The 18,096-nt window shown below is 46.9% G+C and overlaps 1 protein-coding gene across 1 annotated transcript; it reads left to right on the forward strand.

Annotated features, from left to right (window-relative positions):
- Window positions 1-11,410: 11,410 nt before the first annotated feature.
- THEM6 (thioesterase superfamily member 6) lies at window positions 11,411-17,639 on the forward strand. The gene is made up of 2 exons (XM_063131214.1): window positions 11,411-11,917; window positions 17,516-17,639. The coding sequence occupies exons 1-2, from the start codon at window positions 11,411-11,413 to the stop codon at window positions 17,627-17,629; spliced, it is 621 nt and encodes a 206-aa protein (XP_062987284.1). The 3' UTR covers window positions 17,630-17,639.
- Window positions 17,640-18,096: the final 457 nt, after the last annotated feature.

Here is an 18,096-nt window from a genome sequence, read left to right on the forward strand (position 1 = left end):
TTGAATTGTGGAGGCCAGAACTGAATGCAATACTCTAGATGAGGCCTAACCAGGGCCGAATAGAGAGGAACCAGTACCTCTCTATTCGGTATTAGATATTTGTCCTATCTAAATGTAAAAAGTGTATTTCCTCCTGAGACACTGGGAGGTGTGTGATTTCCATTCTTCTTTTATGGGATGCATCAGTCAGCAATCCTTCTGGAAGTGCACGGCCTTGCTATCTAATGCTCAGTCCAGTCCCTTTTCATGTAAGAAAACATATAGCTATTTTCACTTGACGACAGCTTGAGGGATGCAGATAAATATGAGGATCATTTCTTTTTAAATGTGTGTTGCTGTTTTTAAAATTTCTCTCCCTCATGGCTACCATGGAAAACGTAAAAGTATGTTGGTTGTTTCAGCTAAAATGTAAAATAGATGGTCTGCACAGGGATCCAAATGGGTTTGAAAGAGGGGGGCTGTTGTGTCCCACTTACGTCCCCTTCTGATAATACAGTGGGCCTGTTCAGACAACACGCTAAGCAATGGTTTGGCTGATCACCCTTTTGCAGCAAATAGTGAGTGTGCTTAAACCGTGGTTATATGTAGCCACCATGGTTAGGAATGGTTCATATGAGACATTACACCATAACGTTTAGCTCAAAATGTTTAATTACCATGTCTTAGCATGTCGTCTGAATGTCAACTTACGTTTGCTCAGCTGGAAAGGCTTCAGCCTACAGTGGGATGAGTGAACGCTTGTGGATGTTGTCTGCTATGGATTATTCACAAAGGTCAGATTATTCACCCATGTGATGCTCATTCCCCCTTCTTTGCCATCTGCAACCCTGATCTATACCCTGATCTATACTCTATTGCAATAGGAATACACTGTGGCCATCAAACAGGATGCTCCAAAGATGCAAATGCTGACCTCACAATTCAGGTGAGCTCAGGTAGGATCCAAGGGTCAGTGGGCCATGAGAGGCCTGGAGGAGCTTTGGATATGGGCAAGTCACTGACCTCTCAGCCTTTGTGCCTCTTCTGTAAAATGAAAATGTTTCCAGTCTAACTTGCAGAGAGTGACTGAGCTCACTGAGGCTGTAGCTAGACCTAAGGTTTATCCCAGGATTGTCCTGGGGTCAAACCTGTTCATCTAAGGCCACAGCTAGACTTAAGGTTGATCCTGGGATCATCCAGGGTTCGCCCCTGCCTGAGCACTGGATCCCCTGTGTGTCACCTAGATGAACAGGTTTGACCCCTGGACGATCCAGGGATACACCTTAGGTCTAGTTATGGCCTACGTGTCACACAGGGCATCCAGCGCTCAGGCAGGGACAAACCCGGGATGATTCTGGGATAAATCTTAGGTCTAGCTACGGCCAGAGTTTTTAGCCCCTGTATATGCTAGAAGTGCCAGAGGCCTGCTCAACAATAGGTAAGGATGGTGAAGGTTGTATTCATGTTTATCCTTCCCTCCTTGGTGTTCATAACATGCTTTAAATAAACAAATAACAGTAACAATGCAAGGAAGGTACATTTTACAATCTGATTTCTGAAAAAGAAAGATGACAGGGGAAAGAAAAGAAATAGAGTGAGGATCCCCGAAATGCCCCTGTAGAATTGTAAAGTGTTCTGCTACGTTGCCTTAAAGCAAGGATGGGGAACGTGTGGCTCACTAGGGCCACAGCTAGACCTAAGGTTTATCCTGGGATCATCCAGGGTTCGCCCCTGCCTGAGCACTGGATTCCCTGTGTGTCACCAGATGAATAGGTTTGACCCCTGGAAGATCCAGGGGTAACCTTTAGGTCTAGCTATGGCCTAGGTCACCTGGGGCTGATGGGAGTTGTAGTCCAGCACCATCTGGAGGGCCACACATCCCCCGGCCCTGTTTTGAGGGGCAGGCTTCAGATGGCAGGGGCCCTGTGCAGTGGCCATTGTTCAACTGAGGCCACCAGGATTCGATTCCAGGGCTAGGTGTTAAATATACCCAACAGGGACCATGTGGAAGACAGCCTGCCATTGAAAGTTGAGAATGATTTGGAAACTGCCAGAATGGTTTGAGGAGAAAATAAACATGTCTGCTCCAACAGCATTTGCGTCTTTCTTTATTGGAGAGCATGCATGGCAAAAACCATGCTGTAAAACTGGGCTATGGCTTGTTCTAACACAAAAGCCAGCAGCTTTTCAAAAACAGTGAGGAAAACAAGTGTCTAGTCCTCCTTGTCCTCCCAAATATTGCACACTGACAGTTCCTGCTAAGATCTTAAGAGGCAGGAAATGGCCTGGCATGTTCCTGAACGCCAGCAAACTGCAAAGCTGTTACTGGCCCTGTTCAGAAGACACCTTAAACCAGGGCTTTAACCACAGCGAAAAAGGCAAAAAGCCATGGTTTAAGATGTCTTCTAAACAGGGGCATAGTAGGGTACAGAAGTGTTGCCAACCGTGCCTCAGAGGGCTTGCAGTGGCATTCAGAAAGATGTGACAAAGACAGATGGCAAGTTAAAGGGTTGATCCATGAGTAATAATGATGTGCAAATCAGGTGGTGGAATCAATGAGTGGGGTTTGGGATGGATGAGGAGAGTAATAAACACCCACTACGCTTGGGCATAGACTAAATTAGGTAATTTATTGAGTTGACAGTGGTGTTTGGCATCGCAGCTGGTTGAATCTTCTTCAAGAATCCTCCATGCTAGTTACTAAGCATGCACCCACGAAGGGACCTTTTGATTTTAGCAAAAGTGCACCTTGGCAGAAGTGAGCCAATGACACAAATACACACAGAGGTTTCTTTGAAAAATGGGAGGTTTTATTAAATGCACTAGGGTCAAAACATGCACGGTGATAACTTCCGGGGAATTAGCTCCTTGGCAAAAGACACTGGAATGTGGTTTCGATCAGTTCATAGATTACAAACAGAAGTATGCAGCGCAAATAACACAATTATGAAATGGGGAGTGTAAATATCCATTTGAATGGTGTGGAAATTAGCTTTAAAAAATCTGCTCAGAGGCTAAACCAAGGACTGCAGTAAAGGAAGAACTTGGTCTTTTACCCTAGCTGCATTTTCTTTTTCAGGCTGCTTCTTTCTGCTCTTCCCTCATGCTCTGATCTTCTCTCTTTCTCTCTCTCTCTGGCACTCTCCTCTCTTTTTATACATTTTCCCCCCAAAACAGAAACTACTGTTTGAAGAAATGAAACTTAAGTAGAGAAATGACACTTAACTGGGAAATGAAACTACTCCTCTCAGGGATACCCCTTCCCAACAGAATAACTCCAGGCCTCTAAGGCCTCAAACCTTCACAAAGCCCCTAACACTACAGGGAGAGAGAAAGAGAAAGGGAAAGAAAAGTTGCAAGAGCAAGGAGGAGAGAAAGCATTAACAGAAGCTTGGGTCAGCATGAGACGGTGTCACAAGCAAGTCTAGTTGTAGCGCCTGGTCACTGTGACAAATGACAAAGGCAAGGCTGGGCTTATCTAGAACTAATTCACACACACTGATTTCCAGTGCCTTGTCTGAAATATCTCTTTGTCTCCTACAATCCATCTTTATTATTGATGGGCCCATTAAAACTCCAACTTACACCGTGTATCAAACCTGCAACTTTCTTCAGAGACTAGCATGATCACAATGGGATGAAGATGAGACAAGGAAAGAAACTCCGACAAGGGACACCTGGCTATCATAGAATCATAGAATAGTAGAGTTGGAGGGGGCATAAAAGGCCATCGAGTCCAAACCCCTGCTCAATGCAGGAATCCACTAGGGATGTGCTCCGCTCCGATTAGAATTGGAGAATCAGAAGCGAATTGGCCTGCTCTGCCTTGCCCAGAGGTGGAGTATCATAGAATCATAGAATCATAGAATAGCAGAGTTGGAAGGGGCCTACAAGGCCATCGAGTCCAACCCCCTGCTCAATGCAGGAATCCACCCTAAAGCATCCCTGACAGATGGTTGTCCAGCTGCCTCTTGAATGCCTCTAGTGTGGGAGAGCCCACAACCTCCCTAGGTAGCTGATTCCACTGTCACACTGCTCTAACAGTCAGGAAGTAGAAGCAGACTGTGGACCCTTAGAAGCATGGCGAAGAGAAGCGGCCATAGGAGAAGCGCTTCTCTTCTCACAGAGCGATCTGCCCGCCATTTTGGATAATTTCGCCCATAGGATTGCATTGCGGAAAAGAACAGGGGATAACTGTGTTGTTTTTAAAGCTATCTTTCTGAAAGTTCGTGTGCTTAGAGAGTCGTGGCTGGGGGTCATTTTGAGCCTACTCACAGCACTCTGTGTGGTGCGGTTCGCTTGCTATAATTTTTTTTAAAATTGGGTAAAAAAGCGGGAGAGGATAAGCAGCGGGGGGGGTTAGCGATGACAGGCTCATTCAACTCCCAATCCTGATGAGAATTAATGACCTCATGAAGCATCCTCCAATCCCAGCGTTGGAGGGGGGACTAAGGCAGCGCCACCCTGAGAGCTTTCTCCTTTCTGTCTCTTTGTGGGTTGGCATTCGTGGAGAGAGGAGTTAGTTTAGGTGCTGCTGCTGTGTTTGGAGTTGGAGGAGATTAGATTAGGATTTAGCTTGGGTTGTGTGGGTTGTGCGTGTGTTTGTTTGCTTGTTTCTGACTGTTTGCTTAGTTTGCTCTGTGTTTTTCCCTTACTTTGATTTAATATAAACTTTATTTTTAAATTTTGGAGTGGTTGGTTGGTTGGTTCCCACCCCCCTTTCCCCTCTTAAAGCCTGACTGTGTTTCATCTTCCTTCGTTCTTCTATATAAAGAAAATACAAAAAAATACCCCCCAAAAAAATTCTCTATTTCTTGTGTGTGTGTGTGTGTGTGTGTGTGTGTGTTACTTGGACTGTGTGTGTGACTGTGTGTTATTGTGTGAGTGTGCTGTGTGCACTGCTTGTGAAGTGCAAAAAAGCCAATACAGTTTCAGCATTTCAAATCCTGTTTGGGCAAAGCATACACACTTGTCCCATTTCCCTAAATACATATTATTAGTATTGAAACAAACCATCCTTGCCTCATTTCCTTATGCCCCCAGAAATGCCTGCTGCCTGCATGCCTGCGTGCCTTCCCCCCGGGGTGCTGCTGTGGTGGGGCATCTGCTGGGACTGACTCCCCCATACTAGATCTATGGCATATCTCTGCCTGGCTCTCTGCCCGCCTGTCCTCCTTCTGTGTGACCGCCTCGCAGGGATGGTTTGCAATGCATGACTTACTGCTGGCTTAGAAAGAAACCATCCTTGCCTCATTTCCTTATGCCCCCAGAAATGCCTGCTGCCTGCCTGCCTGCCTGCCTGAGTGCCTGCGTGCCTTCCCCCCAGGGTGCTACTGTGGTGGGGCATCTGCCGGGACTGACTCCCCCATACTAGATCTATGGCATATTTCTGCCTGGCTCTCTGCCCGCCTGTCCTCCTCCTCTTTGACCACCTCGCAGGGTTGGTTTGCAATACGTTACTGCTGGCTTAGAAAGAAACAAGCCATCCTTTGCTCACTCCTTGCACCCGCCTCGCAGGGTTGGTTTGCAATGCGTTACTGCTGGCTTCGAAAGAAACAAGCCATGTCTGCTGCCTGCCTGCCTTCCCTCCCTCCTCCCCTGCCCACCTCGCAGGGATGGTTTGTGTGTGTGTTGCTTTGACTCAGGGGATAAGTCATTCCTGCGCTCACTTAGACTTTTTGAAGTTCCAAATAAATTTTTCAAGTTTGGAAGAAGATTCATATTTAGGTTTATCTACTCCCCAATTCATGGCATGTTGGGATTTCCTTTGAAATAGCCCCAATGAGCTGTCTGCAGCTTTAAATCCCTGAGATACTGGGGTGTCCGATTTTCAAAAATTCCCCAAAAATCAGGGGAGGCTTGGATTGGATTGAGTCTTGGCATGCGTGTGTATATGTCCATGAGGTGTCATGGTACCAAACTTGAGGTTTCTAACGTGAAAATTGATGTAGTTCTAGCATGGGACTTGATTTGGGGTGAGTTAAGAGGTTAAAGCCCCGCCAAAAATCAGAGGATGATGGGATTTGCTTGAAACTTGCCATGAATGTGGATCTAGATGGCATCTGTGAGGGTGCCCACTTCAAAAAAAATTATCTGATAAAATGTCAGAGCAAATCCAATGTTTGAAAATGGGGTGTCTGATTTTCAAAAATTCCCCAAAAATCAGGGGAGGCTTGGATTGGCTTGACTTGGCATGCATGTGTATACATGGATATGCTATCATGGTGCCAAGTTTGACATTTCTAATGTGAAAAGTGACGAAGATATCGAAAGGGGTGTGAATTGGGGTTACGGGTGATGCATTAGAGGTTAAAGCCCCGCCAAAAATCAGGGATGATGGGATGTGCTTGAAACTTGCCATAAATGTGGATCTAGATGGCATCTGTGAGGGTACCTGCTTCCAAGTTTTTATCTGTCAAAATGTCGGAGAACAGTCCATGTCTGAAAATGGGGTGTCCGATTTTCAAAAAATCCCCAAAAATCAGAGGAAGCTTGGATTGGCTTGAGTCTTGGCATGCATGTGTATACGTGCATGAGGTGTCATGGTGCCAAACTTGAGGTTTCTAACTTTAACAGAAAAAGTTGTAGACTTTTTTGGATTTTAATGCAAGCCTATGGGGGGGGGGAAGCGGAGCTCCGATCCGGATCTGGAGCTTCGCAGCGAAGCGAAGCGGACTATAGGCAGAGCGAAGCAGACCCGATCCGGAAGTTGTGGATCTGGAAGAGAAGCGGATGGGGGGGTCCGTGCACACCCCTAGAATCCACCTTAAAGCATCCCTGACAGATGGTTGTCCAGCTGCCTCTTGAAGGCCTCTAGTGTGGGAGAGCCCACAACCTCCCTAGGTAACTGGTTCCATTGTCATACTGCTCTAACAGTCAGGAAGTTTTTCCTGATGTCTAGCTGGAATATGGCTTCCTTTAACTTGAGCCCGTTATTCCGTGTCCTGCACTCTGGGTTGGACTCGATGGCCCCTTCCAACTCTACAATTCTATGATTCTATGAACCTATGATCCCCGCCTTTGTCTAAACACCTGGCTACCCCTTACAGGGCAATTTACAGCTCTCTGATCAACTCTTGAAATTTACAGTGTCCTTCATGGCCCTTCAGGAACAAGGAAGGATGCTGGTGCCAGGTCATTGCTGAAACCTTTTGGAATGAAATGTTTAGGTTAAATAGTTTAATTTTCAACTATATTGGTATGTAATCTCACAAAGGGGGAAGAGGGGAGGAAGGGAAAGGTCTTCAAAGAAGCTTGAATGTAGAAAAGGTTAATTAGTGTTGAAAGATGGCAGAGAGCCTGGCTTTCAGGGACCGGAGCAGGAACTACACTACTGCTTTTAAACCATTTATATCTAGGGTGACCGTATGGAAAGGAGGACAGGACTCCTGTACCTTTAATAGTTGCATAGAAAAGGGAATTTCAACAGGTGTCATTTGTATGCATGCAGCACTTGGTGAAATTCCCCTGCTCTCTTGACCAGATACAAAAGAGGACAGGGCTCCTGCAGCTTTAACTGTTGTGATGACGAGGGAATTTTACCAAGTGCTGCATGCCTACAAATGACACCTGCTGAAATCCCCTTTTCTATAGAACTGTAAAAGATGCAGCAGCCCTGTCCTCCTTTTCATAGGGTCACCCTATTATGAAGGTAGCCTGAACGTACACACCGGCGAAGTCCGGACTCCTCCGGGAAAATAAGGACCACCGGAGCAACCGGCGTTGACAGGCAAATCACCGGGAAAACGGTTACCCTGCCTGCCTGTGGTTGCGGTAGGCCTTGTTTTCCCGGCGGCCTGGCCTTCTTCCCCAGGATTCCAGGAAATAGGAAGTCTCGCAAGATTTCTGGCGAGATTTCCGGGCCAGGAGCCAAGATCTCGCACGAGCACACTAAAGATCCAGCTGCCTGGCCAGGAACAGCATCATTTGGAGGTGGCAGGAGAAGATACAGCAGCAGCGGGACGACGACAACCCCCATCACCAGGAGCACAGCCATCCTCCAGGCAGCTGCAGGGCTGGGCCTGGGGCCAGCAGCACAGGTGCAGCCATCTTCAGCCGTGTGGGTGGCTTAATCCTGACGTGCACCCCTTCGATCTCCGCAGGTCCTTGCAGAGATCCATCAGGAAGCAGAGGCCACCCTCCTGCCTGCCCAGGTGCTGGAAGAAGCCATGGTAGCGGCGTGTGGTAGTGCTGGAGCTGGTCCTTGGCCTGCAGGAGGGCGCTGGGCTCGGCGTCCCTCCTCCCTCCTCCCATCGCTGCCTCCAGCTGCTGTTGCAGCCGTAACATAAAATCATAGAATCATAGAATAGCAGAGTTGGAAGGGGCCCACAAGGCCATCGAGTCCAACCCCCTGCTCAATGCAGGAATCCACCCTAAAGCATCCCTGACAGATGGTTGTCCAGCTGCCTCTTGAATGCCTCTAGTGTGGGAGAGCCCACAACCTCCCTAGGTAACTGATTCCATTGTCGTACTGCTCTAACAGTCAGGAAGTTTTTCCTGATGTCCAGCTGGAATCTGGCTTCCTTTAACTTGAGCCCGTTCTTCCGTGTCCTGCACTCTGGGAGGATCGAGAAGAGATCCTGGCCCTCCTCTGTGTGACAACCTTTTAAGTATTGGAAGAGTGCTATCCTGTCTCCCTTCAGTCTTCTCTTCTCCAGGCTAAACATGTTGGCGCTCACTTCAGCCACCCGGCCGTGCTTGACACCGAAGTCACGCGCTCGGCCCACGGGTTGCCGCTCCCCAGGCTGCGGTAATAGCACATGAATTCTGCGCTGCACTGCTACAGAGCCGCTCCGGCCGGGGCCGGGGCTTTCTCGCGGGTCTCGTAAGGCAACAGCGGCGGCATAGCATAGGGTGACCATATGAAAAGGAGGACAGGGCTCCTGTATCTTTAACAGTTGCATAGAAAAGGGAATTTCAGCAGGTGTCCTTTGTATGCATGCAGCACCTGGGGAAATTCCCTCTTCATCACAATAGTTAAAGCTGCAGGAGCTATACTAGAGGGACCAGATTTAAAAGAGGGCAGGGCACATGCAGCTTTAATTATTGTGACAAAGAGGAAATTTCACCAGGTTCTCCATATATACAAATGACACCTGCTGAAATTTCCTTTTCAATACAACTGTTAAAGATACAGGAGCCCTGTCCTCCTTTTCATATGGTCACCCTAGCATAGCACAGCCCAAGGCTTCCTCCATGCCTAGGCCAGAGCAGGCCTCGGTTGCTGTGGCAATGGCGCTAGGCCGCAGCCTGCCAGAATTGTGCTGGGCCACAGGCGAAGTGCCCCAGTGGCGCATGCCACCCCCAGCCCTAGTGGACGCTTCTTCTCGTTTCTCCTCCTCAAAAGTAACTTGTCTCCTTAAGTAAGCATGGAGGGGTAGGAAACTTAACGTGGGTTAAGTCCCATTCAGCAGTGCAGCTGGGTAAATTTTAAACCCTGGACATTTTTATTTATTTATTTATTACATTTTTATACCGCCCAATAGCCGAAGCTCTCTGGGCGGTTCACAAAAATTAAAACCATCATAAAACAACCAACAGGTTAAAAGCACAAATACAAAATACAGTATCAAAAGCACAACCAGGATAAAAACTACACAGCAAAATTGATATAAGATTAAAATACAGAGTTAGAACAGTAAAATTTAAATTTAAGGTAAAATTAAGTGTTAAACTACTGAGAGAATAAAAAGGTCTTCAGCTGTATTGCGATGAAAAGAGTACAGTGTAGGTGCCAGGCGGACCTCTCTGGGGAGCGCATTCCACAACCGGGGTGCCACAGCGGAGAAGGCCCTTCTCCTAGTAGCCACCTGCCTCACTTCCTTTGGCAGGGGCTCACGGAGAAGGACCCCTGAGGATGATCTTAAGGTCCGGACATCGTGGTCTTGTGCCCCTCTCCCCATTTTAGATGGACTTGTGTATAACTTCAGTTGTGACGCACATTTATTTTCTCACCCTACCCCTCCCTCACCCTGTCATCCTATGCTTTCCATCTGCTCCTAACATTTCTTATGTTAGAATCTTTTCCAATCCTGGATAAAGACACACACACCTCTGAGCATGCACAGTGAGTTTTTAATTTTAATCTCACTTAAAATTACTATAATGACAACACTGCTATAAAGCAGTAGTGTAGATCAAGCCCAGGAATGAAGTGGAGTTTGCTTCTGCTTCTCACATCACCTACCACTCTCTTTGGCCCCAAGGTCTAGCCCTCACTACTCCATTGGTCCCATTGAAGTCAACAGAGCTTATTTCTTAGGAGACACGAACAGAAATCCATTCTTAAGCTAGCTTCACACTTTTTTCCACTTACCAAACCCTGATGACTCTGTTGTTTTCTGTTGATGGGGTGGGCGATTAAGGAACAGAACATTCTCAGCAACCTTGTCAAACTATAATTAGGACCCTTTGAGAGAAGCCATGTCAGTTAAACTTCTATAAAAAATGAATTTCTTTGTGTAGTGCAGAACTGCAGCAGTGTGTCTATCCCATTGAGTTGAATACAGACATATAATGCAATCTTATGCATGTTTCCTTAGAAATAAGTCCTATTGAGTTCAATAGGTAAGTGTGTGAAGGATTGCAGCCTAAATAAGTTTAACTTAGATCCCATTGAAATCAATGGACTACATTTGTCAACTAAGTGTAGCTACGTTAGTCTGGATCCGGCCCAGTGTTTCTCAGGTTTTGACAGCTATGTGGAGGCACTTTTTAAACAAAGTGGAGGTGGAGGAAAGTTACATTCTCACTGCTCATGGTGGTTTTTCTCGATGAACATAATGGGCTTTGCCAAGTCATGCTGTCTTTTACTGATTCAGTAAAAGAATTCAGTAACCACAGTTAAAGCAACAGGAGCCCTGCCCTCTTTTCTATCTGGTCATTCTAATATAGCTCCTGCAGCTTTAACTGTTGTGATGAAGAGGGAATTTCCCCAGGTGCTGCATGCATACAAAGGACACCTGCTGAAATTCCCTTTTCTATGCAACTGTTAAAGATACAGGAGCCCTGTCCTCTTTTTCATAGGGTCACCCTACTCGAACCGCAACTTTTGAATTTGTGCAATTTTTTTTTTGTTGTTGTTGCAGGAAACAGGCAGTGCACCAGGGGGTGCTGCCCTACAGGCTGCTGGGATAACGCTAGAGGAAACAGACACTGAAGCTCTGAATGAGGGAGAGGCTGGAAGGAACCAAAGAGCAGCCTATGGAAGGGGAGGAAAGGGGAGAAGCAGCTCTTTCTGCCATCTTTGCTCCCCCTGTACACTAAGTGGTTGCTCCTGAGCTGTCACAGCCGCCAGGAAGAAGCCAGTAAGAGGTGCGATCCGTGACCTCAGGTGCCATTGGAAGCCGGTGCAAAAGACAGGATAGAAAAGTAATAGAAAAGCAAAAGATAAAAGCAAACACAGGATAGAAAAGGAAGCTAAAAGCAAAAGATGATGATGATGCTGGCTTTGGGGGCTGCTGCAGTGTTCTTTGCCTTCCTGGATGGCTGGTACCTGCTCAGGATGTCCCTGACGGTGCTCTATGCCAGGTTCCTGCTGCCCACGGTCTGGGACTTGCTGGAGGAGCAGAGCTTCCACACCTGGGTGCTGCCTTCGGACCTCGACTTCTTGCTGCACATGAACAACGCCCGCTACCCCCGCGAGGCCGACGTGGCCCGGTGCGTGCACATGACCCGCTGTGGGCTCTTCCAGTCCGTGCACACGCTAGGAGGCCACACGGTGCTGGCCGCCTCCTGCTGCCGCTACCGGCGCTCTTTACGCCTGCTGGAGCGCTTCGTCATACGCACGCAGCTGCTGGGCTGGGACGAGCGGGCCTTCTTCCTGGAGCAGCGCTTCGTGAGCGCCCGCGACGGCTTTGTCTGCGCCGTGCTGCTGGTTCGGCAGCACGTGGTGGGCGCCAGCCCGGGCAAGGCCGTCGAGCATCTGTGCCGGAGGAAGGTAAGGCCCACGGGATCCGGCCCGCTGCGTCGGAAGCTGGTGCCAGAATCTCTTGACGCATTTAATTTTCATAGTTATTAATAAGACTTTGACACCGCTTCATGTACTAAAATCCCGAACCGTTAAGATTACGAAGTAAGAACCAGAGAAAACAGTCCATAATTAAAGATGATGCAGCAAAAGAACAATAAAGGGGGACAGTACCACAATCATTTACAGGTGAGGGGAAGCCTGTATGAACAGATACGTTTGCAAGAGGCATTTAAGACCATGCCAACGTTTCTGCCTCTCAAACCACAAGTGGGAGGGGGCCACCACTGGAAAGGCCCGCTCTCGTGCAGGGCCGGTGCTACTATAGCGGCCACTCAGGCGGCCGCCTAGAGCGCCAACCTAAGAGGGGCACCAGGCACAGCGCAGCACTCATGTGCATTGGCTGTGAGCCGGCCCGGCCCGAGGATTCAGCTGAGCCTGAGTGGGCAAGATCGCGCTCCGCGCCCGCCCAGCCGAAGCGAAGCCAGGGACGCTGGGGTGGGGGTGGGGCAGCTCCACATTCGGACTTCCAGAACACGCCCGGAAAAAAGAGAGAGAGAGAGAGAGAGAGAGAGAGAATGTATGGATGAATGGGGTGCAGGGGGTCTTTGAGTGAATGCATGTGTTTGTATGGAGTGAGTGATGCTGAGTGTGTGTGTGCATGTGTGTGTGAGTTGGGGGGGATGATTTGGGAGTGATATTCCTATTAAATAATGCATTTTAGACCCATAGACGTTCCTTTCCAATTTGTTTGCTATAATTGGCATGACGTATTTCTTGCACTTTAAAATAAATTTAGCAGTTTCAAGTTTTGTGCTTCTTATTTTTTCCAGGAAACATCTATTCTTAAAATTCAAAGTTGGCATTTGGGGGGCGGGGGTGAAAGTAGCTCACCTTGCCTAGGGCGCAAAATAGTCTGGCACCGGCCCTGCTCTCGCGCCATAATCTGGCAACATCCCGTTGGGTGCAGAACGACTAGTTAGGTTCTTTTCAGGCCGTTTCCCTCCCGAGGGCATTCAAAGGGCCGCACAGAGTGAAAATAGATTCAGATTCAATAAATGGAAACTAAAACACAAAGCAATGATCCAATAAATGAAAACTAAATCACAGAGCAATGAAATACATCAAGAAATCCAAGATGACAATGAAAGAAAAGATAAGAAGCCAAGACGACAGAAATCCATGATGGTGACGATAATGATGATGATGGTGATGATTTACAATTCTATACTGCTCCATAGCTGAAGCTCTCTGGGCAGTTTACGAAAAGGTCTTTGCAGCTTGACAGAAGGCCAGTTATGATATGAAACTCCAGGCGGAGGGAGGCCTCCCTCCAGGGCACTGCTACTGAAAAGACTTTACCTGGGGTCCCTGTCAATCACACTTCAATGGTAGCAGCGTGTAGGTAGCAGGACGAAGAACATAGGAAGTTTTAAAAAAAACATAGTGCATCATTAAACTATAGGATTCACTACCACAACCTGTGGTGATGGCCACCAATTTGGACAGCTTTAAAAGGGGGATTGGATAAATTCCTGGAGGAGAAAGCTATCAAAGGCTACTAGCCCTGATGGTTGTGTGCTGTCTCCAGTATCAGGAAGTAAGTACACCAGCAGCTGGGGAATATGGGTGGGAGGGTGCTGTTGCACCTGTGTCCTGCTTGTGGTCCCTGGCCAACAGCTGGGTGGCCACGGTGTGACCAGACTGCTGGACTAGATGGACCCCCGGTCTGATCCAGCAGGGCTCTTTGAATGTTCTCAACACCTTCATCCATCCACACTGCATATACAACCAGAGCTGACCCTTGTGTAAATACCCATGGCTGCTTCCATTGTGTCTTGCTCGGACCTCACAAGCACAGGAATGGTGGGCAGTGCTGTTATCAAAGTTCATGAAGCAGTTCAGCACAGAGGTGCTTCCAGCTGGAGGGCTCCTAGCTCTAACCATCAAAAAGACATTGCGCAACTATCTCACCTTTTCTTCCTGGCTAGGAGATGCTGGGAGTTGTAGTACCTTTTTCTATCTAAACATGCACAGGATGTGCCCAAACATATTCTCTTCTGTTACGAAAAGAACATAAAACAAAACAAGGCATCATCAGCAGGAAAACACAGGGAAGGCTACAAACAGAAGTTGACATCTTGACCCCCTGTAAAGTTCCGTGAATTCAGACGGCATGATTACACAATGAATGATTCATGTAGAAGCACCAAGAACGCCTGTTTTTCCAGGTCACGTTTGACCCAATTAAAATGTCACCTGTTTGATCGTGATGTGCAGCACAGTTTCTGCTGAAGTTCACTCTCACGTTTAAGGAGGTGCCTGTTGCGTAACCTGCTCTCAGATGTTGCAGGAGAGATCCTCTTCAAGGCCACGTGATGCAGCTCCTGTTGTTCAGCTTAGGAAAGCCTCTCTTGGTCAGTGTGGAATGATACCTAGCCCCACCCTATGCTGGTGCGTTTTCAGAACTGTCACTTTCTGGATAGGGTGAAGAACTGAGGGCACAGTTTTTAAAATGGACTGGGCCCAATTAATTAGAGTCCCCATTCAGAAGACACCTTAAACCACAGTGGTTAAGCCAGAAAGCTGGGCCGTGTTCAGAAGACACCTTAAACCATGGCTTTAACCATGGTGGTTAAGCCAGAAAGCTGGGCCATGTTCAGAAGACACCTTAAACCATGGCTTTAACCGTGGTAGTTAAGCCAGAAAGCTGGGCCATGTTCAGAAGACACCTTAAACCATGGCTTTAACCGTGGTAGTTAAGCCAGAAAGCTGGGCCATGTTCAGAAGACACTTTAAACCATGGCTTTAACCGTGGTGGTTAAGCCAGAAAGCTGGGCCATGTTCAGAAGACACCTTAAACCATGGCTTTAACCGTGATAGTTAAGCCAAAAAGCTGGGCCATGTTCAGAAGACACCTTAAACCATGGCTTTAACCGTGGTAGTTAAGCTAGAAAGCTGGGCCATGTTCAGAAGACACCTTAAACCATGGCTTTAACCGTGGTAGTTAAGCCAGAAAGCTGGGCCATGTTCAGAAGACACTTTAAACCATGGCTTTAACCGTGGTGGTTAAGCCAGAAAGCTGGGCCATGTTCAGAAGACACCTTAAACCATGGCTTTAACCGTGATAGTTAAGCCAAAAAGCTGGGCCATGTTCAGAAGACACCTTAAACCATGGCTTTAACCGTGGTAGTTAAGCTAGAAAGCTGGGCCATGTTCAGAAGACACCTTAAACCATGGCTTTAACCATGGTGGTTAAGCCAGAAAGTTGGGCCATGTTCAGAAGACACCTTAAACCATGGCTTTAACCGTGGTAGTTAAGCCAGAAAGCTGGGCCATGTTCAGAAGACACCTTAAACCATGGCTTTAACCACGATGAATTAGTCACCATGGTTAAAAGCCATGGTTTAAGATATCTTCTGAAGACAGCCCGGCTTTCTGGCTTAACTACTGTGGTTAAAGCCATAGTTTAAGGTGTCTTCTGAACAGGGCCAGAGGCTTCTTGTTTTATACATCTTGCATTTCTAACCTGCAAAAAAATTGTTTCCCCCCCCCTAAGCTGTACATGATAACATAGTTAGGAGGAAAAGTCTCAAGGGACAGAAAATGCAATGCTGTCATCTAGTCAACAAGCTGGCATTTTACCTATCCTTGCACAAAACGAACACCTAAAAGGGATCCTTCCCCTGAGTTTCTTGTGGACACGTGCTTTTATCGTGTGTGTTTTAAAACACTTTCAACTTGAAATGGATACCCACAGTGGTTAACAGATAAATCAAATAATGCAAACAACAACCAAATGCAGTAAAACAAAACCAAACATATACAAATAATACACAAATAAGCAGCCGAGAACTGAAATAAAACAAGGAGCAGACAAAGCTGTTCTCTACAAAAGCTCTGAAATAAACAAAGCAGTATTGTTCTGCCAGAGAGGAAGGGCCCCCTGGGACAGGGGACTGCTGATAACAGAGCTTTGGCAAGGAACAGGTGATTCTCACAGGTGAGAGATGGAGGAGGACATACATAGGGAAGAGATGAGAGAGTTGAGGTGATTGATGGTGCAGGGCGAACAAAAGATTGGGCCAGATTGAGCAGGGGGTTGGACTCGATGGCCTTGTAGGTCCCTTCCAACTCTGCTATTCTATGATTCGATGATTCTAGATTTATTATTGTTATTATTTATTTATTTATTTATATAGCACCATCAATGTACATGGTGCTGTACAGAGTAAAACAGTAAATAGCAAGACCCTGCCGCATTGGCTTACATTCTAATAAAATCATAATAAAACAATAAGGAGGGGAAGAGAATGCACCAAACAGGCACAGGGTAGGGTAAAACTAACAGTATAAAGTCAGAGCAAAATCAAGTTTTAAAAGCTTTAGGAAAAAGAAAGGTTTTTAGCTGAGCTTTAAAAGCTGCGATTGAACTTGTAGTTCTCAAATGTTCTTGGCAGCCTTGTATGGTGCAGATGTAGAAGAAGAAGAAGAAGAAGAAGAAGAAGAAGAAGAAGAAGAAGAAGAAGAGGAGGAGGAGGAGGAGGAGGAGGAGGAGGAGGAGGAGGAGGAGGAGGAGGAGGAGGAGGAGGAGGAGGAAAGATGATTAGGCAATTATAAACTAGGTTGGCAGAGTGTGGGCATGGATGGAGGGACTGCAGGATGATGAGGTGAAGTTCTGAGCAACACAAGGGGGATAGGTACTATGGCGAAAAAGCACTCCTGCGCAGAGATATGTGTGCTTAAAAAAACCAAAAACTCAGTAATGAAACACACTGATGCCCATGCACACGCCCCTGACAGCTGATTCCTGCATTGAGCAGGGGCTTGGACTCGATGGCCTTATAGGCCCCTTCCAACTCTACTATTCTATGATTCTATGATTGGCTGTTTGCTGACCCAGGAGTTCGCTCCAAACAGCAACAACATCGCGAAAGGGGGGGGGGAATACTTTGGGATTGTAGCGAGAGAGCTGGAAATAAACTAACAAAAGCAGTCAGCGATATTCCTGAATTACTGAGAGGTCTACCCAAGATCACAGCAGGATCACCTGTGCATCATGTGGCCCATTAGGGATGACTAATGGATGACTTTCTTTAAGGCAAAGAAAGAAAGAAATGGTCTTGATTCCATCACAGACACCATATTCCAGATTATCAAGCCAGAGCAAGAACCACACAGTACAAATGTAGCTATAAGGACTTGCAGTAGAACTGAAACATACATTTAAAAACTGAACTTGACATTTCAAAATTTGTTTTCTGAGTTTAAATCCCTGGATTCTAATTTTGCTAAAATAAGGGTGGGTTTTTGCTCTTGAAACTTGTGTTTTTTGGCAAACAAGAAATCTGACACATTCCTGCACCAAACTGTACTGGCATTCACTGAAGATTAGACGTAAAATTCATTTTTAAAAACATTTTCTGCATTTAAAAATAGATATGGAGAACGGGATTGCAATGTTTTTGCGTCACTTGTGCTCCTCTGATTGAGATAGATATAGATATATAGAGAGATATAGAGATATATGATTTTTACATCTTTTATTTTGGTTGTGTTGTCATGCAGGTGGAATCTCCGGAACTTCCTGAAGAAGTCCTGCATTGGCTGAAATACAATGAAGCCAGCAGCCAGCGCTTGAGGGCAGAGAGCGACCTCCAGGAGAAAACCAAAGACCAGTAACTGGATTCCTGAAACCTAGCCCCTACTTCATCCATCCTGGACCATACTTGCACTTCAGGGTTATGATGCCTCTTCTTCTTCACTACAGCTGAAGGGAAGACACTGATAATCCTACCCAATGTTTCTGACCACGGCAAAAATATCGATGGGCAGCGTCAATCCCAAAGGATTGGGACTGGGTGGCTGAGCAATCCCATGGCCCTACAATGTCAGCGGCCGTTAACATCGGCACGATGTGACACTGGCAGAGCTGTGGAGCGTAGTCCACAACACTGGCATATCTTCAGGCTGAAACGCAGGCGGATTTAATAGCAATCCTGTCCTCATCCAGTGGGTGCCCATTGGGGACAGGATTGCATTATAATGCCTTTAAGCCTGACATTAGGTTGGCAAGGCCATCGTGGCGTTCTCTTTAAAGAAAGGCAACCTTTGTGGCCAGCCTGGCCCAGATCTAGAAGGGCACTTAT

The sequence above is a fragment of the Elgaria multicarinata genome, chromosome 7, assembly GCF_023053635.1.
Source record: "Elgaria multicarinata webbii isolate HBS135686 ecotype San Diego chromosome 7, rElgMul1.1.pri, whole genome shotgun sequence".
NCBI lineage: Eukaryota > Metazoa > Chordata > Lepidosauria > Squamata > Anguidae > Elgaria > Elgaria multicarinata.

What these genes read in the sequence shown, in the direction of transcription:
- THEM6 (XM_063131214.1), top strand. Translation starts at nt 11,411, where the DNA reads ATGATGATGATGCTGGCTTTGGGGGCTGCTGCAGTGTTCTTTGCCTTC. An exon ending in AGCATCTGTGCCGGAGGAAG is followed by an intron (nt 11,918 to 17,515) that starts GTAAGGCCCACG and finishes GTTGTCATGCAG; the next exon opens with GTGGAATCTCCGGAACTTCC.